The 23,722-nt window shown below is 36.2% G+C and overlaps 1 protein-coding gene across 3 annotated transcripts in view; it reads right to left on the bottom strand.

The window, feature by feature from the left end:
- Positions 1-235: 235 nt before the first annotated feature.
- LOC306856928 (mitogen-activated protein kinase 14B-like) overlaps positions 236-23,722 on the bottom strand; it is a 33,188-nt gene continuing 9,701 nt past the window's right edge. Inside the window, exons 3-12 of one of the 3 annotated variants that reach the window (XM_079396485.1) lie at positions 20,951-21,009; positions 15,393-15,504; positions 14,872-14,901; positions 13,524-13,571; positions 13,228-13,342; positions 11,534-11,605; positions 6,975-7,054; positions 4,658-4,736; positions 3,517-3,690; positions 236-3,418 (exon numbers count right to left, since the gene is read on the bottom strand). In XM_079396485.1, the coding sequence (XP_079252611.1) occupies positions 3,351-3,418; positions 3,517-3,690; positions 4,658-4,736; positions 6,975-7,054; positions 11,534-11,605; positions 13,228-13,342; positions 13,524-13,571; positions 14,872-14,901; positions 15,393-15,504; positions 20,951-21,009 (837 nt within the window). In that variant the 3' untranslated portion in view covers positions 236-3,350. Of the gene's footprint in view, positions 3,419-3,516; positions 3,691-4,657; positions 4,737-6,441; positions 7,055-11,533; positions 11,606-13,227; positions 13,343-13,523; positions 13,572-14,871; positions 14,902-15,392; positions 15,505-20,950; positions 21,010-23,722 lie in introns of all 3 variants that reach the window. The other 2 variants (XM_079396484.1, XR_013783049.1) reach the window with 2 other exon arrangements.

Here is a 23,722-nt window from a genome sequence, read left to right as displayed (position 1 = left end):
AAGTGCGCTGACGCACTTTACATATCTCATGTTTTTTCAGATTTAGATAAGTACAGAAAACAATTAACTATTTTTGCGCAAAAGAAATACCATAGAGTGAGTGTTGTGGAAAAATCATCGCCCTTATTCCTGTATAGCAGTGGTTGTTCAGACCACATAACTTGTGTGTGACTGAAAAACAATATGCACAATAATCTCGTTTTTTCCATAAATAAACGGATTCCACGCGACAAACTGAAGTATAAACCACGTTTAATGGATTTTGCTTGATGCACCACTGATTGACACGTTTAGTGATTTTCCACTCGTCAGAAAACGGTAAATGTGCATACAAACAAATCAACACACCCCTCACATATAACACATGCTGAATAAAATTAAGTGATAATATACAGTGAAAAGAAAACAGTTTAAAAATAATCTTAAACAACTGATACAATAAGTTAGATTGTGAAAACACATTCCTGATGAGACAGTCTTCTAGTCTGGGCTGTAATTAAGAAAAGCAGGATATTGGCTCAGGTTCTTTCACTTTTGCAAACATGGACTTCTTGGCTGAACGTTTTTCCCGCAGTGCAAGCAAAAATAAAGGGGAACTATTTTATTCTGGACAATAATGCAACTGTCTTCTGTTGTCATGAACAGTGTTGGGGTAACGCGAGTAACTTACTTTTTTCCAAGCAGCTAACTAGTAAAATAACGCATTACTTTTTAATATACAAGAAAATATCGGAGTTATTTTCTCCCATTTATTGACTGCCAGTGTGCTGTGTGAACATGTTATGTAGTTCTAGACTAAATGTGTATGCGCATGAATTCATCCCACCCGCAAAACACAGATTTAGTATTCATCGAAATGAATTAAAACTCAGAATATGATGCAAACCTGCACTAAATAAATATGTTAAACAACACAAATGTATCTAATCCCATGTCTTTGCTGTTGACCTTTGATGATCCAGTTCAACCATACTAATAAGCAAAAAGCATTGTTTTTTTTATTGCTGAAGAGTGTTGAAGCTTCTTCTCCTGCGTTATACTGTACAGACGTGAATATATACTCTTCCGTCCGCCTGAGGTTTATTCATCACACTTTTTGGTGTGAAAGGGCTTTTACATTTGCTATATTTCTTGCTATAGCTACAATTTCTTATATTAAAAACAATCAAGCCCTGCTCATATTTAAAAAGTAACGCAAAAGTAACGGAACGCATTACTTTCCATAAAAACTTTTAGGGAGTAACAAAATATTGTAATGCATTACTTTTAAAAGTAACTTTCCCCAACGCTGCTCATGAACCTCCTGTTAAAACCCGATCCCAATTTTAAACCAATTTCTCTCAATTTACATAAATTATACATTAATGAGGGGGAACTATGCTCTAGTGTAGCTAAAGTAGCTCAGTTGGCCTTTAACATGGAGTGAAGAGAACAGCGAGCGTAAATCAAGCAAAGGGTAAATCATACAAAAACCAGTCAAAAACATGTCCAAATCGCATTTCACCACAAAGTCAAAAATAAAACTAAAATATTTTTACAGATAGTAGAAAAAAAAGGATGCATATCTTTAGAAACCTTTACATTTTGACTTGATTTTCGTGATATTTTTCAGTCTCATTACTGTAATACAGTATTATAGGATTTTTAATTCAGATCTATATAAATTAAGACCCGTACAACAAATACTATCATGATGAATTTAAATTTTTTTTCCACCACATTAGAGCAATGAGAAGTGTTTTTTTTTGCATTATGGTAATAAGCATTGTGTGAACAAATCAATATATAAATAATAATATAAAAAACATTAGATTCTCAAAACATATTGACTTTATGCAAAATATTTTTCTCTATATTTAAAATATATTTTATCTGATTTTGTAGTTCTTTATGATCTGGCCATGTTCTGAAGAGGTTTCGTGAAATTCACCCATAATATTTCATATGTAAAAAAGTTCTCACTGACCACCACATGTGTATTTTTTTTTTTCTAAATATTTCCCAATACATTTTCAGAACAAGCATATCTGCATTCATTCATGTAAACAGCATTACTGTTTATGTCATCTATTATTGTCCGAGACAGAGATGCAGTTGGCAGAAGAACACCGCGTCGATATATACTCTTCTGTTTACATTCTACACAGAGCACTAAATAATAATTACATTCTCTTTAGGGGACAGGATTCACTCTTTAGCTCGTTCATGTGCTATTTATAATGCAGATCACATTCTGTGATGTGTGCTTTGCTGCAAATACTAAAGAGAACTGTTGGTGCACATTATTATCATTTATGTACAGCAGTGCCATTTTATTTACAAAATCTAAAACTTAGTATTCTGAGTACTTGAGTTTGTCTGGCCTCTATGTATTGTGTAGACTACAAGTGGAGTCTGGAGGTAAATGTTTTGCTTCCCCAGAGAAAGAATATTAAACTTTGAGCTTAAAATGCTGTTTTGAATTTGACGGATTGCTTTTTTTTTATGAGAGTACAGATTTTTCTCTAATTTCAATTCTGTCCAAAAAAGTACTTAAAGGGATAGTTCACCCAAAAATGAAAATTCTGTCATTAATTACTCTAATACGCTCATGTCGCCCCAAACCCGTAAGAGCTTCGTTCATCTTCAGAACCCAAATTAAGATATTTTTGATGGAATCTGATCACGATCAAGGCTTAGAAACATCGGTAAAATAGTCCGTGTGACATCAGGGGTTCAACCGTAATTTTACGAAGCTACGAGAATACTGTGCGCGCAAAGAAAACAATAAAAAATTTTCTCCCCAAGTTACCGTATTCTGCCATTTTGGAGAGTAAATCACCATAATCAGCATTGAAAGCGAGAGAATGCTGAACGTAAACAATACTGATTATGTTCTGGGGTACTCTCAAAAATGGTGGAAGACGGTAACATTCGTAAATTTACGGTTGTACCCCTGATGTCACATGCACTATTTTACCGATGTCCTTACTAGATTTCTGTCCGTTGATCGTGGAAATATCCTTGCTGTCTATGGAGGGTCAGAGAGCTCTCGGATTCCATCAAAAACATAAAAGCGATAGTTCACCCAAAAATGAAAATGTTGTAATTTTAAAAGTTGTTCTAATCGTGTGACCAAACAGTTGCTGGTAGCCATTGACTTCCATAGTATGGAAAAATACACACAGGACACAAAACCTTACATTCTCTGTGTCCTTTTTTTAAAAAGTTTGCACGTTTTTTTCCCTTATTTGACTGTGTATGAAGGTATGGATGCAGTCTCAGAACACGGGGAAGCCAACACTTGATGATGGCAGGCACTTGAATGTCATTTTCCTGTATGGATGAAGGTCCTGTAGGTGGAGCGGCCTTCATGACTCCATCTCGTCTCCGTCGAACATGGGATGCTCGAAGCTGATCACCTCTTCATACGTGAGCCCTGCGGACACACACTGACTGTTAAAAGCGCTGACAACAATGTTGCATCGCAGAGATGTCGGTCAATAAAATGGCGAGATCTAAACGTTGCAGGCTTACGCTTCCACTCTTCGATGTCCAGATCGCGACTCTCGAAGCTCTGGTCGTAAGGCTCTGCCTCGGGCTCGTCATCCGGGTCGTGGTACTGGGCGAAGTACTGGTGTGCCAGAGCCTGTGACGCAGTAATCCGTTTATCTGTGTCCAGAACCAGCATCTTCTCCAGCAGGTCCACAGCTAAAACACATAACGCAGGACATTGCCTCAAAAAGCTATATTCGCGGCTAAACATGTTCATATATAAAAGAACAATTTATACTGTAAATATTGTGACCTAATGAAAACAAAACTATAAAAAAAAAAACGTATATTACCGTGCATATATACTGTCACTTGTATCAAAAACTAATTAAAAAAATATTTTGAGTACACTTCGATCATTTTTACTAATGGTTTTGAAAGTCTTAAGCTAAAAAAAGGCAGCATTTATACTAAAAACAGTAATATTTTTAAATATTATTATCATTTAAAGGGGTCATATGATGCAATTTCATGTTTTCCTTTCTCTTTGTAGTGTTACAAGCTGATTGTGCATAGATAAAATCTGTAAAGTTGCAAAGATTGTAGTATTGTTGCTGCCGCCGGCACCATGTCCTGGAGACGCTGTGCTTCGTTGTGAAAAAGAAAGTACTTTGTTTGGCCTTCCAAATGAGTTTACAGCATAAAAATCAGTGGTTAAGTTATATTTACAACACTGTTCCAGAACAGTACAACGCAAATATTAGAGTGTGTGCAGCGCATTTTACGGAGGACTGTTTCCTAATCTTGGGAGAGCGTAGCCTACAACGAACACTATGAATGGCTGTGATGTGAACACTATAAAGTGGGACAGTCTGGTGCTTCTGACTCGCAGCCTGTAAGTACGTTTCGATATTTAAAGAATTTGCTTGTGACTATTCAAAGGCGAGTTTTGAGCAGTGTAGAGTAGTGCTTGTTTGGTGTTTCTACGATCACAAATACAGACATGGTGTTATGTTTACACGGGGCGGCGCAAAAAAAAAAAAATAGAGGCTCCCTATCGGGGCCCTGGACCTAAATTTAAAATCGGCATAAATCACATTACTGCTCAGCTCTTAAGTTACTGGAAGAGTTTGGCCGGTTCTGAAAGAGGTCTAGGTGATGTGAAAAAAGCCAGAATTATTACCCATTGGGTTTGCACCAATAAACACATCTGCGAAGTTCCTCTTGGGCATATAAGGAAGGGAATTGATGTAGTTCCTGGCCTGTTGATTTAAAAAAAAACACATTAAAGGATCACATATAATTATTAAAGAGTCCAATAAGGACAAAATCCAGGACAAAGTAAAGCAAACAAAGATGGCTAAGAAAAAAGCATGACAATATAGAGTGCTGCAAGGACGACATATTTCTGTAGGCCAAACATGTGAAACAAATTAGCATGTTAGCACTTATGGTTCCATCGTCCTGAAGTCAATGGGTTTTTTGAATGGGCTTTGTGGATACATGCCTGAAATAAGCTCAAAATAATATAAAAATGTATACAAGCTCAAGATATTTTCAGGTTTTATTCTTCAACATAAAATCCATGTGAATTTTTACTTGGCATGAAAAAGGTGTGGTTAAATGAGACTACAGAGTTTCTCAACGCCATCTAGTCAACTTTCACAGCCTGTCACTAAAACTTTCAGACCAATTGTTTTTTTAAATAAAGACTGAGATTGTTTAATGGCGGTGATGTTAAAGTCATGCAATTGTGGTGAAGTTTACTTAGATTTTTACTTCTACCAATTGTATTTAAGCTTAGAAAATTCATGAAAGTTGTGTTCATTTGTGAAGATTATGAACAAAACATGTAACAATAATAATCTGTTGGTCACAAAGCTTATTTTCAGCAATAACCCAAAAGTCAATGGAAAAATCCTATTGGGTTTTTGTCGAGGGAACCAGAGCGATACGAGCTTGGCCTACAAAAATGACATCGCTGCAGCACTCTGTTGATATTAAGAATTATTTTGTGCAAAATTAACCCATGTGTGACCCTGGACCACAAAACAAGTCATAAGGGTCAATTTTTCAAAATTGAGATTTATACATCATATGAAAGCTGAATAAAGAAGCTTTCCATTGATGCATTAGACAATATTTGGCAACTATTTGAAAATCTGGAATCGGAGGGTGCAAAATATTGAGAAATTAAATTAAATTTGTCCAAATGAAGTTCTTAGCAATGTATATTACGTTTTAATATATTTACAGTAGGAAATTTACTACATATCTTCATGGAACATGATCTTTACTTCATATCCTAATGATTTTTGGCATAAAAGAAAAATGGATAATTTTGACCCATACAGTGTATTGTTGGCTATAGCTACAAATATACCCCAGCGACTTATGACTGCTTTTGTGCTCCGGGGTCACATATTTAAAATATATAAATGCCATTGATATTTTATATATCTAACGCAATGATCTTCACACTGTGGTTAAAATGTGCAAATTTTTTTTGGGCCAATTTCTGTTCCTCCAAAATATTATATTTCTTCTGGAATGTTAATCTTGATCAACCTCGGTCAGTTTTCCAGTGGACCTCAAAAAATACGCACCAGTGCTACTGCATGTTAAACAAACACTGCGGCTTTTGTTTACTGCACGGAACATTCAACATTGTATGTTAGAGCTTAAGCAGTCTGAACTCACTGCATGCCTGTGTTTAAAACAAGTGGCGGTGTTTGTCTATAAGCTCAGCCTTGCAGTAAACCCTAGAACTGCAGTGGGTGGAAATTAGGTCAGACTGTTGCAAACGAAAAGCAGGCAGTAGTTGGAAAAGAGGGAGGTTGGGAGGGGTAAAAAAAAAAAAAAAAAAAAAAAAACGACCCATGCAAACAGAAAAAAAGTCACATGGGGAAACGTCGTCACTTGTTCCAGAGTGGCCCGAGTCTGGAGGATTTTCTGCGACATTCTCACCTCGTGGCTCGGCATCCTGCTTATTAGAGAGGCCGGCGGGGTTCCCGTCAGTCGCATTATCTGCTGAAGCTGGTTTATATCTTGGGGAACCCAGGTCAAGGGGTGTACGATAAAATACACTCACAAATATGAGTGGAAAAACAGGAAAACAATGCGACCATCGGTTTGGAAGGGGAAAAACAGGACAGGAAGAAGAGGAGAAGCAACACATATGCACTCTATGTTAGATAAGACCCATGCATCCCATGTGAAACAATCTAGTGTTGATAAAGACACAGGAAATGGAGGACGCAGAAGAGCGAGCATTGAGAAAGCCACTGCTATACACTCGCAAGCGTGGGCTGATTTTGCAAAATCATCTGCCAGCTATCTGACTACTATTGCCTATTTTAAGATGATTGCATAACTAGTAGTTCATGCAAGTGAATAAGGGGAAAAAATGATGCGACATGAGTGACTGAAGCAAGCAGAATGGTTCGCCAGGCCGTCATTGCGACAGAGGGAGTCAAACTCAGGCAGAACAGAAAACTCACAGAATCTGAAGAGATTTTCATCAAGAGCTCTGGCTCTGGGGTTCCGACGAGCATCAAGATAAGCTTCAACTGATCAATCTCTTTAAGAGCAAAATAAAGGAAAATGCAGGGAATGGGGTGACTATGAAAGCAGGGACTGGGGAAAATGAAAACAATAACAAAAGAATAAAAACAGCACAGGAAAATGGGATAAAGGAAGAAATAAAACTGAGCCATGATTGGTTTAAAGCCAACATGCACTCTGCAAAAAAACAAAAAAAACAATGTATGGAGCTCACAACACTTCTCAGGTTCCTCTATTGTTGAGTTGGTAGAGCAGATGTAAGCTGGCCAAACTTACCTGACTGAAGTACACTTGTAGAAGACAAAATCTGACTTAAAGCAATGTTGCATGACACTGACCACATTTACAGATTACGGTTCGTATTTGGGTTAAGCTATTATTCTGAAAATGTTTACATGTCTCAGCGCGCTCTCTCTCATATATATTATATATATATATATATATATTATATATATATATATATATATATATATATATATATATATATATATATATATATATATATATATAATTCAGCAAGGATGCATTAATTTGATAAAGTGACAAAGGAATTTATAGGCCCGGTTTCACAGACAGGGTTTAGACTAAGCCAGGATTAGGCCATAGTTAAATTAGGACATTTAAGTAATTTTTATAAATGTGCCTTAAAATATGATATAAGATGAACACCAGTAATGTTTTTTTTTTCTAAGATCAATCAGTGCAAGTTTCTTTCATTTGAAACAGCCAAGATTTACATTTTAGTCTAGGACTAGGCTTAAGCCTTGTCTGTGAAACTGGGGGATAATGTTATAAAAGATTTATATTTCAAGTAAACAACAAATACACACAAAATATTAAGCAGCACAACTTTTTTCAACATGATAATCATGATGCTGAAAATTCAGCTTTGCATCACAGGAATAAATTATATTTTAAATATATGAAAATAGAAAACATTTTAAATGGTAATAAAATTTCACAATATTACTGTGGTTACTGTATTTTTGATCAAATAAATGCAGCCTTGGTGAGCATTAGAGACTTCTTAAAAAAAAAAAAAAAAAAAATTGTACATACAAATCTTTGAACGGCAGTGTGTGTGTGTGTGTGTGTATATATATATATATATATATATATATATATATATATATATATATATATATATATATATATATATATATATATATATGTGTTCAGTTATGGAGGATATTCTGAAAATAAAAATGTTTACATGATCCAAAATTGATGAATTCTGTTTTATATAGGAATATTCTTATGCCTGCTAATGCAGTCAGTGAAAACTTGTGAATATGTTTAACAAGTGAATGTGACAGGCAGGTGTGAGCTACAGCAAAGCGGCCTAGATCTACGCTCATGTGCAGATCCACACTGACTTCAGTTCAAATCTGGCAAAGGCGGATGTTAGTAAAAATCACAAACAATCATCAAAAAAGATGTCAAAAGTTGACTAAAATGTGTTTGCAAGCACATGACAGATCGGGGTAGTTCATTCATGCAGTCAGAAACATGCAGCAAGTCAACATTCAGCCATTACATGCAAGATTTAGTGCATCAAAGTATACTTTAAAATCGTTTTTGCGGATTTAAAGGCATAGTGTAGCCAAAAATGATCATTTACTCACTCTCATGCTGTTCCAAACTTGTATGAATTTCATGCAACACAAAAGGAGATATTTTGGAGAATGTATAAGCTGCTCATTTCTTTACAATGAAAGTAAATGGGGACGGGGGGTCAGGCTCTAAAAAAAAAAAAGTCCATATCATTTGCTATATCCCAAGTCTTCTGAAATCATATGATAGCTTGTGTGAGAAACGGAGTGAAGTTTAAATTGTTATTTGCTGAAAAGCTTACCCTCAGTTGTACTAGATCTGTTGTGGAAACACACTGTGCATTTGTGAATGTGCCACCTATAACTCAAACACATATCGAGTTTTAACCTCTAAACTATAGCTGGATTGCTCAAGACATCATAAGAAGTGTAGCCACCCCGCCGCCATATTGGAATTTCCTAGTATTTCCAAACATTCTATCGAGTTAACAGGAAATTATATATTTTTAATGAGAAAACCACCTAGAGTCTTTTATTAGAGCCCAACCGATAAGGGTTTTTTGGGGCCGATATCGATACCGATATTAGTGAAGTGAAGTGACATACTGACAAGTATGGTGACTCATACTCGGAATTCGTGCTCTGCATTTAACTCATCCAACGTGCACACACACAGCAGTGAACACACACACAGCAGTGAACACACACACAGCAGTGAACACACACAGCAGTGAACACACACACACAGGAGTGAACACACACACACAGGAGTGAACACACACACACACACACACACAGCAGTGAACACACACACAGCAGTGAACACACACACACCCTGCACACACACAGCAGTGAACACACACACACAGCAGTGAACACACACACACAGCAGTGAGCAGCCATTTATGCTGCGGCGCCCGGGGAGCAGTTGGGGGTTCGGTGCCTTGCTCAAGGGCACCTCAGTCGTGGTATTGAGGGTGGAGAGAGCGCTGTACATTCACTCCCCCCACCTACAATCCCTGCCGGACCGAGACTCGAACCCACAACCTTTGGATTACGAGTCCGACTCTCGAACCATTAGGCCACGACTTCCCCATTTACTCCTTAGGGAGTAAAAAAAGGCTGATATCGATATATATCGGCCGATATTCTTTATATGTATATTATAGTACAGTACCAGTCAAAAGTTTGGGTTTTTGGGCGGGTTTATACAGGAAGCACAGCTTTTCTAAATGTAAACATCTAAAATGAATAAATAATAATAATGAATAATATTTTTTTCACAATTTCTGTAATCAAATGAGCACGCAGAACATGAGGATTCGTATTCAAATAGTATTTTTGCAGTTTAATAGACACTATAGGCCTATTGCGATTTGATTTAAGTGTACTGACCTGTTTTTTTTATTTATTCATCGCAAATGACAGATTCCGTGAAATTCCACGTTATTCACTGTTTATGTAATTGTGTTGTAATGTTGTTGTTTTTTCGTACAGTAGGCTAACAGCAAATGTTAACAGCATTGCATTTTAAAGCATGAAATTATGATTTAAATGTTGGTTAAATTAATAATTAATTCAACGTATACATAGCATTACTCCTACTAGTAAACTGCCTTAGAATGTGTGCGATCTTGAAGAGTATGAAATAGATGTTGCTCAATCAGGAAATAAAACGCACACATAACTTATTCAGAAAAGTAACGCTGACTATGGTAAGAACGTAAAGACACAAAGCTTAATTTCCATGATGAAGGACATCGTTAAAATAATCCATGTGACATCAGTGGTTCACAAATTGTTGAATAAAGTCGTTATTTTTGTTTTCTTTGCAAACAAAAAGTATTCTCGTAGCTTCGTAAAATTACGGTTGAACCACTGATGGACTATTTTAACAATCTCCTTGCTACATTTCTGAGCCTTGATCGTGTTAGGACCCTTGCTGTCTATGAGAGGTTCAGAGAGCACTCGGATTTCATAAAATATCTTAATTTGTGTTCCGAAGATGAACGAAGGTCTTACAGGTTACCATGAGGGTGAGTAATTAATGACAGAATTTTCATTTTTGGGTGAACTATTCCTTTAAGGTCAAGATTATATCCCTGTCAGTCAATGATGCCCTCTGCTTTTAGGGAATAGTAATATGGCCCCTTGAACACATATTACATGTACTTACTATTATAATAACAATAAATTATGCATAATTACATTCAATTAACCCTAGACCAAAACCTCATCCTAATAGTAAATACATGTAGTTAATTAATATTACTCAGTACTTAAATGTATAATTACACTGTAATAATAAATAGTGTATCCATCCAGTCATTATATAGATCAAAGGTTTTCTAAAGTTATATTATCTATTGCAATTTTACACATCTAAACCCAAGTTGGAGACAAACGCACACAAAAAGACAAATGCACACAGAAAGCAGATCATCTGCATGTCTTGGCAACCAAACAACTACTTTATCCTAATCTAATTTTTCACAGGCTTCCTTGAAATGCAGACCACACTTCTTCTCTGGAAAGGCCAGGACCCTGTTTAATGTGTTCTGAATGTATGAGCGTGTTGTATTTTTCACAGGGGGTTTGATTCGACGACCTCGCTCACTAGAACAGAAGCAGCAAATCATTAAGATTCCCAGAGCGGCGCATGCTGTGCTTTGTCCTTTAAGACTGAGCAAAGTTCATGTTTTTTGTCAACAGGACCATCAGGCAGTGTGACTCATTGGGAGGCAGCGGGAACGACTCTAGCTGACTCATTCCTCTCAGGATCGCTGCCTCTCTATGAATTAGATCCGGCTGACATGCGTAGGTGTCTTTTTCACACTTGCAGAGAGAGAGGGAGGGAGGGATCGGGCAATGCATGCCAAAAATGTCACACAACTAAAGGGTATTTCCAGAAAGAAAGGGGTTGAATGAAGGGGAAAGGATACGATCGGTGCCAGGAAACAGGGTCCGTCCTGTGAGGAGCTCTGCCATTATGCAGCCCACCGACCAGATGTCCACTACAACACAAAACAAAAACCCTCTTCTCATTCGCTGAAACAAAACACATTCTGTTAAAACAAAATATTAATTTTCTTAAAGGGACAGTTCACCCCCAAATTAAAATTGTTATAATTTACTCATCCTCATGTCGTTCTAAACCTGTATGAGTTTCTTTCTTATGTTGAACACAAAAGTAGATATTTTGAAGCATGAGGGTAATCAAACAGTTGATCGTGCCCATTGATGTTCATAGTATTTCTTTCCATACTATGGAAGTAAATGGTGACCAACAACTATGTGGTTCTTCAAAATATCTTCTTCTGTGTTCAACTTTTCATACAGGTTTGGAATGATTCATTTTTGAGGGAACTATTCCTTTAAATGCCCCTAGTTTTACTGTGTAAAATTCATCAGTGCATGTTATTATTATTATTTTTTTGAGCAAAGTCTGTTTATTTAAGATTTTATCATATGCAAGAAATAACAAAATTACACCAACATACCCTAACCCAACCCTTTACCCATCAGACATAAAGTATCAATTGCATTGTACAAAGAAGACCGGAACAAACACACACACACACAAACAATTATACATATTTTGGGACTGTATTCCATGCTTGTATTTTTCAACAAATGACAAGGAAGGCTACCAGATTGCATAGAATTTCTGGGAAGACCCTTGAAGAGAGTATCTTATTTTTTTCAGTGCATGTTATTTTAACAAAAAAAAAAAAAAAAAAAAAAAAAGTAGGGGATCGTGAACAATGGAACATTGCATTATTAAAAATATGCAATTAAGGTGAATCAGCTGCGATGTGCATTCATATTCAACTTTGTATAAATTCATACGGCATTATAGTATTTATACGCTTTTATTTTTGTATTTTCAGTTTAATTTTAGTTTGTTTTAATATTTTGTTGTTATTTTTCATTTCTATATTATAGCTTTAATTTATTTTTATTTCAGTTTTAGTTTTAGTAATAGAACTTCCAAGGCAACATTTCTTATTTCCACAAGCTTCACAAAGTTGCCTATCTAAAATGTATTATTTCAAAATCACCTAAAATCATTTTTAATACCACACCAGTTGTGGCAAGATGATTACTCCACTTATATTAATGTATAGTTAGCACATTTTTGTTGCTCATTAACCCAAACTTAAACTATTAACTAGTTAAAAAGAAGGTGATATGCATCTGTAATATGATCTACAAACAGAAAAAAAATCACAGCTGTGCAGAAAATGTATAAATGTGAATCAACCAATCAGAATCAAGAAATTTAACAATAAGAATTTACCCAATAAATAGAAATTAAAACCAAAAAACAAACACAAATTATACAATATTGTGGTATAAAGTATAATCATTTTTGCTAATGTGACTAAGACTGCAAGAGCAGGAAAAAATATACTAACCAATAACATTGCCCATTTTTAAATATCCAATCATATCCTCATGAATAATATTAAATCCCATCCTACATTATTTCCAGTCGAATATTATTTTTTTGCCAGTTATGCGAGATGTGAATGCTGTTTCATGTTGTCTTCAAATACAAAATGTAAAAACTGAATATAAAACAAAAGCTATTTTACTCATTTACACACAAGTGAGGATTGTGGGTAATTCTGACCTGTCATGTTGTAGTGCATCCAGTTGAGCATGATCTCTGGGGCACGGTACCATCGAGTGGCAACGTATCCCGTCATTTCGTCATCAGTCAGCCGGGCCAGCCCAAAGTCCAGAATCTGAGCACAGATATCAGAGTAAGCATTAGCCATAAACCACACTTATCAGTGCTCATATTACACTGTGTGCCTCAGTGTTTGCCCGACTATAAACCCACTGTTGGTCAACAGAAGATAATAATAACAGATGTGACGGTGGAAAAAGCATCAGATGATGAAGCTTAGATAAACATGCTCTCACCTTAAGTTCACAGTCTTCATTAACAGCCAAGTTACTGGGTTTAAGATCCTGTGTTATGGAAATAGAAGAACAGATAGATAGTATAAGTGAGAATAACTAGGTTTTCATGCACTACTAAAAGTCATCCTGTGGAGCTAAAATCATGTCACGGCAGAAATAACCTTAATTATAAACTATAAAGGTGTTTACACAAGCAGTGGTGCGGATAAGACCGTAAAACCAAATCTGCGCAAAACCTGCAATAAAACTCACATTCCATACTAATGGGGAAAACCATTTTCGGACTGACAGCTGTACGTTTCAATCAAATCGGTCTAAAATTCTCAATGCCTTTCCATCCCTAAACATCTTAAAAGGAACAGTTCAGCAAAAATGAAAATTAGCTGAAATATTGCTCACCCTCAGGCCTTCAAAGATGCAGATGAGTTTGTTTCTTCATCAGAACAGATTTGGAGAAATATAACATTACTTGCTCACTAATGGATGCTCTGCAGTGAATGGGTGCCGTCAGAATGAGAGTCCAAACAGCAGATAAAAACATCACAATAATCTACAAGTAATCGACATGACTTCAACCCATCAGATAACATCTTGTGAAGTGAAAAGATGTGTTTGCAAGAAGCAAAAAAAGTTTTTAACTTTAAACTGTTGCTTCCAGGAATAGTAATCTCATCTGAATCAAGAGTGTGAATATGCACAGATAAAGCACTGTTTACAAGCACAAACAGCTCTAAACAAATATGTCTATGGGTTATGATGAGAGGGACAACAGAGGATGGATTTTTAATTGGAGGAAGAGTTATTATGGACTCGCATTTTGACCAGACATAACGGTTTGAAGTTAAAACGTCTAATGATGGACAGCTTTTGACTTCACAAGGTATCAGTTGATTGACTTGGAGTGGTGTGGATTACGGTGTTCTCATTCTGACGGCACCCATTCGCAGCAGAGCATCCATTGAGGAGCACTGGTTTCTCCAAATATGTTCTGATGAAGAACTCATCTACATCTTGGATGGCCTGAGGGGGGGGGGAGTAATTTTCAGCAAATGTTCATTTTTGAGTGAACCATTATTTTAATAATTCAGTGATTCAGCAAAAAAATAAATAATCTCTGAATTTACTTTCTTAAGGACTCTATATATTTTATAATGGACGGTGTAATGAAATATTGGCATATATAATGTAAAAAAACTTTAATATTTGATAAAATATCTGGAATATACAATACAATTTTTAAGCTTCCAAAATATGACACTGAAACAACACCAGAGACTAATTAAAACATAATAACCCCACACTGCTTATAAATAAGTGATGTACTGAACAGAAAGTGTGGTCTACTCACTCTGTGGATGATGTCTGCTGAGTGAATATACTGTGGAGAGAAAGACAGATGGACTCACTTCAGTCAAATACAGAGATCAATGAGAACCAGTTACTTGCAGACCAGACGTCTAAGTGGAGCACACTTTAAATCAACAGTCCTTCATGCTCTAGCTCATACATTACAACCATAGTATTCGACATAAATAGAACACTACATAAGTGCTACATAATTATCTTTTAAATTAACATCAGAGAGAGTGAACTATAGCAATTGTGCAGTGAAGGATGAAGAGTAGCATTAAAAGGAAAAAAGGTTCTTAAGGTCACAAAGTAACGACATATCTTTTCTTCTATTGAAAAAGATAAAACAGTAGGATTGGTAACTTCTGTCCATCGATTGTTGATTGGATAGTGTTATTTTTTTATGGAGACAGACCTTAATGCAAGCTTTCAATATATATGTATAAACATTCCTTTATGCTCCCATTACATTTAGCAATTACAGCCAAATAAAAGTGAAAACAGTGGGTTGGGCCTAACCTTCAATCCTCGCAGGATCTGATAAATGAGGAACTGGACGTGATCATCTGTCAGCTTCTGGCACTTGACGATATTGTTGAGGTCTGCTCCCATGAGGTGGGTCACCAGATACCTGTTAAACAGTATAGCATTAACCCAACAGTCCACTTTAGTAATGCAACGACATTCTGGTAACCAAGAATATTCATCCAAGAAAGAATCACTGACCCAAAGGGCGATGTGTAATTAGAGCTTCTCTGGCAGTGGCATTTCAAGTTTTATTTCATATACACAATGTGGATAAATTTCAGGAGGTGTAAATGCTAGGACTACGTTGACCATATTGATTTCTCAGTTTCAACTGATATTCATTTTCAGGAACCAAGATTTTTTTTAGTCTATGCGGTTCAATCCATGTCGGCAATGATAGCCTCAAGGGCAGCTTGCGACATGTTGCGCTTCAGGCGTCCCGTGTTTGAGTCCCGGCTCATGGACCTTGATTATGCATCAACAGAAAACAGTACAGACTTAAAGATTGATTTTAAGGTTTAAATCGATATTGTTAATCCAGCACTAGCATCCACACAGCTGATTTTTTTTCCTGTTGGAGGTTATCCACGATGTGCAAACTAAATAGACAGACAAAACACTAATTATTATGTCACTGTTTTGGTCAATGAAAAACTATTTTAGCCAAAAATATTAAATATTCAGGTGCCTAAATCACGATTAATTGCATCCAAAATAAAAGGCTTTTTGTTTACATTATATACGTGTGTACGGTGTATATTTATTATGTATATGTAAATACAAACACAACATATTTTTCTTAAATATATACATGCATGTTTATATATTAAATATATTTTAAAATAATATAAAATATAAATGTATATGCATGTAAATATTTCCAAAATATATGCAGTATGTGAGAGTGTGAGTATGTACATACATAATGTATACAAAAACTTTTATTTTGGAATGCGATTAATCATTTGACAGCACTAATATACACAGTGCCCTCCAAAAATATTGGAACAGTAAAGACAAAATTGCTCTGTTGGTTTTGGAGTCAAAACATTTACAAATATGATTAAAAAATTTATACGAGACACAACGTTTTATTATTGGGTGATTAAACACATAGATGTTTTACCAGCTAAGAAAGTTCAGCACATTTAGAGTTTCATTCCTCTATCTGATGTGAGCATAAGTATTGAAACAGTTGCCTCACAGGTCTTTCTAAGTGATCAGCTGTGTCCTGTTGCATTAATTCTTCAGATATTAAAAGCAGGGAATGTGTCGTATCCGTTATATCCATTACTTCTGTATTCTGAATCTTGCATTCGATGATGACACACACAAACCAGGATGAAGATGAGGGAGCTGACTTTGAGAGAAAAGCAAGCAATTTTGATGCTAAAAGAAAAGAGGAAGTCAATTGGAGCTCTAGCAAAAACAAAGGGCATGGAGAAATCAAGAGTTTGGAAACCACCAAGCAACCAACAACGACCTGATCGGCTGAGAAAACAACAGTAGTAGATGACAGACAAATCATAAAAGCTGTGAAAATGAATCCTAAAAGACGTGTCTGTAAAATCACCAACAACTTCCAGAAAGCTGGGGTGATGCTCTGACAATCTACTGTCCTCAGGAGACTTTGACACAGAATTACAGATGCTACACAGCAAGATGCAAACCTCTGACCAGCACCAAAAATAGAAAGACAAGATTAGAGTTTGCAAAAAAGCACAAAGGTGAGCCAGAAGAGTTTTGGAACTGTGTTTATGGGCCGATGAGACAAAGATGGACCTTTATCTAAGTGATGGAAAGCAAAAATGTGGAGAAAAAAAGGGAACTGCAATGATCCCAAGCATACAGCCTCATCTGTAAAGCATGGTGGAGGTGGTGTCATGGCATGGGCATGCATGGCTGTCTCTGGAACAGGCCCTCTCAACTTTACTGATGACTTAATGTATGATGACAGTAGCAGAATGAATTTGGAAGGGTACAAAACCATCTTGCCTACCAATATTCAAGAAAATGCCACCAGATTCATTGGGAAGTGCTTCATATTGCATCAGGACAATGACCCAAAACACCCTGCAGTTCAGTCAAGGAATTTATAAGAGCGAAGAAATGGAAAGTCTTAGATTGCCCAAGTCAATCTCCAGATTTAAATCTGATTGAACATGAATTTCACCAGCTGGAGAGGAGAGTAAAGGCAGAAACTCCACAAAACAAGCAACAATTGGAGTTGGCTGCATTAAAGGCTGGGAAAAGTATTTCAAAGGATGAGAGCAAGAGTCTGGTGATGTCTATGGGTCACAGACTCACTGCTGTGATTGTGTGCAAGGGATCTGCAACTAAATAATAGCTTTTAATCTTTTATATCTGCATTATGTTCAACTGTCCCAATACTTATGCTCACATCAATGAGTGGGATGAACTCTAAAAGAGCTGTTCTTTTTATTTGGTAAAACATGTATGTGTTGAAACGGCTAATAATAAAATGTGACATTCTGTAGTTTTGTCTCATATTCATCTGTTAATCATATTTGCAAACGTCTTGACTCCACAGCCAACAGAGCAATTTTGTCTTTACTGCTCCAATACTTATGGATGGCAATATATACACACACACAAGTTATGTTTATATATGAAATATATCTATAATATAAATTTTATTAATATATATATATATATATATATATATATATATATATATATATATATATATATATATATATATATATATATGCAAATATTTTCAAAATATGTACTGTATGTGTATTTAATACATATTCATAGTACATGCATATATTATGTAAAAAAAACTTTATTTTGGATGTAATTAATCGTGATTAATCAATTGACAGCACTAATAATATATAATAAACTTATGTGCAATACAAATATTTATATACAACCTATTTAAGTGTTGATAATTAACCTTGTTTTTTTGTGTTAAATTTGGGCTAAATGAGAACTTTAATTTTGATCTTGCTTTTTGAGCAAAAAAAACAAACAAATAAATCAGTGGATTACTGGTACAGATTGACATCCAGCACAACCAATTAGCTTGTCCGTGCACAGATGGGAAGAGTGGAATGCATCTGTTGCGTAGCCAGCTGGGCACAGGCGGCCTGCTGGAAGCTCTGCTGAGCGGTGAAAGGAATCCAAGCGGCACTCGTTTGACCCGGCCATGAGCGCTATCATTAACCTCAACAATCACGAGTGCTTTGCTGCTCTGCACTCTTCCAACGCTCGAGGCAAACATGCCAGGTGAAATAACCTCATGGTAGTGAAAATGCCTTCCATTAAAGGCGAGCTCTTCATCAGAGAGGTTTGCATAGCAGATACTCAAATATATGGATACATGCAGTTCAGAAATACCTCTTGCCAAACGTGCTCCTCCCTCTTGCCCCGAGCTCTGCTATCCCACTCATTCTCCATGAGATTTTGGGGCCAGGGTATTTATAGAGTATTATAGTATTCTTAGCTCTTGTTTCCATGCATCTTGCAGTGCTTGTGCAACGCAGATATAAAGCACAGTAAGGCCCTTCCTCCAGTGTAAGTGTGTAGAAGTCCCAGCTCCTGTTTCCAATCCCTCTGCAGCCAAACATAACTCACACTGGAGCTCGTTCTTCCTTTGAGTCTCCCAGCAGTCGTGACCTCAAGCGGCTCTCACCAGACTTAAATAAACTATAATGAGACTGGACTCAACATTTGGACAGCACATGAAAGCAGTCCTTAAAGAGCCCCTTTAAATTAAAATGGGACAATGGACCTATATGGTAGTGCTTTTGCATCAATGACCCATATTTTACATTGGACATACAAAGAGCCAAGACAAAAATGGGTGTCACACCCAGGATCCATGTTTCACAATGTTTCATACCTGACTGTGTGATTAGTAATCAAGGGTAATCAGGTTTCAAACTTTTACTCTGCATTTGTAAACCACTGACAAATGTATTTTACAAAGGTGGCACAGAAGCGCTGATGAAGTGGCATTTAGGTGTCTTCACACAGACTGTTTAATGATGCTCAGAGGGGGCATCAAAATTTTAAGCAAGCACAGAGCAGCCTTAAATCGGTGGGCGGGGCTAAACAGGCAGTGATGTAGAAGCAGGCGATATTCTTCTTTATTATTTATAATTAAATCTAATTGCAGTTATTATTTTGACCTTTAAAGTCACCTTTAATTCAAATAAGGGAATTTAACAGAATATGGAGTACAAAAATGCAATAGCGAGTTTTTCGACACTGAAGAATTTAAGAAAATGTTAATCATAGTACATTCCTATATTCACAACATAAAGGACATATTACAATTACACTAAATTATCATGTATTATTCATGCAATATTCCAAAAATACCTGCATGAATGAAAAGGGAATTGAAGAAAAATCAAAGAACAACATTTTGAAATGCGTCAGCTCATATGAAATTCAGGGAAAGGCCATTTTTATCTATAATTCCCTGAAGGTGCTCTTATTCTGTTTTGTGTGTGTTGATTGTTTTAAGAGGCAGTTATATTATGAGGCAATAACCTTTTGCAGGTTATTGCTTATGTGCCTATGAAGAAATTATGCTGAGCGGATGAATCCGTGTTGCCATGGTAACTACAGATATTCCCAACACGTGCACAGCCACGACGTTCGTCGCCCCTCCCGGAGCAGAACTCAACCGCTGCTGCTTTTCAATTATCGCTTTGACAACTGGATGCAAGGCAAGGCACTTGAACGTAACCTGATTTAACAGGTCCTTCAAGATACAGTGAGCACACACGGCACCATCAGGACTACGTCTAATTAAGATTTAATTGAGCAATGCAGGGTTGTGCAGTGGAGACACTTACACATTGAGTAATTAGATGGAATCGCACGCTACAGAGGTGTGCCAGCTACGCCTGAGTAATTACTTGCATTGTGCCACCACATATCAGCTGTTGTGGCTCAGAAACCACAGACCTGCCATAACGCCACACAGAACAAGCTTTTACAACAACATTTCCGAGAAAAAGGTTCTGGATGCAGGGAGGAAATTGGATAAGTTGACAATCTGAAGAACTTAAAGGAACATTCCACTTTTTTTGTAAATAGGCTCATTTTACAATTCCTCTAGAGATAAACAGTTGAGTTTTACCGTTTTTGAATCCATTCATCTGATCTCCCGGTCTGGTGGTAGCACTTTTAGCTTCGCATAGATCATTGAATCAGATTAGACCATTAGCTTTTGGTCCTAGCCATATCGGCCTAGAAAATCGAAACTTTTCATTTTCCATCGGTCTTAGTGCACGATGTAACTACAGAAGAGTCAAGCTTTAAATAGGAAAATTATCGTAACACTTTTGTCATTTTTGAGCGAGATGCTAATGGTATAATCCGATTCAATGACCTATGCTAAGCTACGCTAAAAGTGCTACGCCAGACACGGAGATCGGCTGAATGGATTCAAAATGGTAAAACTCAACTGTTTAACTCTTGGGGAGTTGTAAAATGAGCCTATTTCCAAAAAAAGTGGAGTGTTCCTTTAAGTCAGACCACCTTCTAGAAATGAAGCAAATACTCACACGTCATTGAATCCTTCTAGACAGGTATCGGGTGAGAAAACATCTAGTAGACCAATTACCTGCAATACAGACAAGAGTCATACATTAGTCTGAAACATGACAACATTAAAAGATTAAGGTCATATCATTTAAAGTCTAAACTGCTTTTGCTCGATTCCAAGTGTATACACCAGGGTTACTTTAGTTAACTAAAACCATATTATATATTATTTTCAGTCTGCTAGTTTCTATTGGAACCAGTGGCTTCTAGGAACCATTTTCTTCATATTCCTTTAGTTTGGATTCATGTGTTAATAATGTACGAAGTAAGGCTTTCCTGTAGCTCAAATAGTGGAGCATGGTGCTAGCAACGCCAAGGTCATGGGTTCGATTCCCAGGGAAAGCAAGAGCTGATAAAATGTAAAAACTGTAACTTGAATGCAATGTAAGTCGCTTTGGATATAAGCATCTGCTAAATGCATAAATGTAACTGAAGTAATACTAATAAAATTTATATGTATGCATGCATGTATATATATATATAAAAAATAATAGTTACTAAAATACCACCAGTGTACACCTCTGTACCAGGGCTTACATAATTTCAAAATCCCTGTTCAGATTTTGCTAGCCCAAAATTGATTTAAGTAGCTTTGAATAAACATCTTAAAACACCTTGATAAACATCACATTCCAGACTTTAAACCATTAAGAAAAAGGGATGTCAAATGAATAAATTATAATATTAATTTAAAACACATACAGTATATCTTACTGTCTTAATTGTAGGCATATTAGCTTCTTGTCAATCCACCGGTTCACATTTATGAGGTGCGTGTTTGCTGCATTAAAATATGGGTCGATTTTTGCATTGATCGGAACAAAAACAGCAGAGGGCTTATTGAAAATGCAAATTCATTCTCTGCCAATAGGTGGCGCTTTTGGAACAGCTGCGCTCATAAACGCTGCTTTATCAAGCATTACAGGCAAGATAAAATGAAAAAGCCATTGAAACAGTCGGTTCCCTTCAGAGACATATTTAAACATACCCACGTGGTTACGCTGTGTTTTGACTTGAAACACATTACGCTCATATTTATTCAATGAAATCCTAGCCTTTTGAAGTTTATAAATCACCACATTAAGCTACAAAGCGATTCTTTAAGTCCCCAAATTTAAGACATCTTGAAAATATAATTAAGACTTTTCTTATAGCATTTAAGGTATTTAAGACTTTTAGGGCATTACATTTGACACAGCCTAAATGCAAGACTGTTTAAGACTTTTTACGGACTGGCAACCCTGTATATAACCTTGTATATAACCCTGTGCTGTGATTCATTTTGGTAGCCGACTGGAAGGCACAATAGGCCCGGGACGTCGGGCTAGGGATTTTGCAGGCCCTGTGTACTGTAAACGCACTTGACAGGAAAATAAGCTGTACTTTATCATCTGTCATTACTGCAGTTGTTTTCTTGGTGTTGGTGAGCATGCGGCCCGCTGCGTTTCCCCTCAGAGGAAACAGCACACAAAGTGAGATGTGTTGCTTCCACTTGTGTACATCCTCTGTGAAACTCATTTAGATTTTGTGTGGGCATCACCTTTATCTCTCTCTCTCTGCAAGAGGAGGAGCGGGCGCATTTCATACTGGCTAAACTGTTGATGCACTTCTGCCCACAGTAACCTTCGTAAACTTTGGCTAAACTTGCTGACAAATTGCATTTCGGGCAAAATGCAACCATTAAATACACTTCCGTTCAAAAGTTTTGGGTAAGAATGTTTTTTTTTTTTTTTTTTAAGTTGTCTCTAAATGTTTTCCAAGGCTGCATTTATCTGATTAAAAACACAGTGAAAACTCATACTGTAAAATTTAGCATTTTTGGAATGCATTTTTAAATGTAATTTATTCTTGTCATGTCACGTGATCCTTCAGAAATCATTCTAATATGCTGCTCGAGAAACATTTTTGATTATTATCAATGTTGATAACAGTTATGATGATTCATATGTTTGTGGAAACGTTATTTTTTCTGGATTCTTTGATGAATAGAAAGTTCAAAACAACAGAATTGATTTGAAATAGAAAGCTTTTGTAACATTTTTGGACAGTACTGTTTTATAAACTTACGGTAGTGTATATCTAAATACAATATTTTAAATAATAAATCAAAATATGTAATTTAAATATGTGACCATGGACCACAAAACCAGTCACCTCTGAAAGCTGAATAAATAAGCTTTCCATTGATGTATGGTTTGTTATGATCGGACAATATTTGGCCGAGATACAACTATTTGAAAATCTGGAATCTGAGGATGCACAAAAATCTAAATATTGAGAAAAATCACCTTTAAAGTTGTCCAAATGAAGTTTTTAGCAATGCATATTACTAATCAAAAATTAAGTTTTGATATATTTACAGTAGGAAATTTACAAAATATCTTCATGGAACATGATCTTTACTTAATATCCTAATGATTTTTGGCATAAAAGAAAAATCAATACTTTTGATCCATACAGTGTATTTTTGGCTATTGCTACAAATATACCCCAGCGACTTAAGACTGGTTTTGTGGTCCAGGGTCACATATATTATTTTTTTTAAATTCACGTGATATAATATAAACCCAAATCTCCACAAAGTGTCACAATGAATTGCTTAAATCATCAGGATTCAGTCAGATTTACAAAGAAAATGTTGTTAGTGTGCCTGTCGCTGCATGTGGCTTTTGTCAAATAAGTAGGCAGAGTATTTTATGTCTGTTCATTAAAGTCCATATTGCAAAAACAGT

The sequence above is a fragment of the Barbus barbus genome, assembly GCF_936440315.1.
Source record: "Barbus barbus genome assembly, chromosome: 37".
NCBI classification, from domain to species: Eukaryota; Metazoa; Chordata; class Actinopteri; order Cypriniformes; family Cyprinidae; genus Barbus; species Barbus barbus.
The sequence above is the reverse complement of the archived record's forward strand: the minus strand, read 5'-3'. Positions and strand labels throughout refer to the sequence as shown.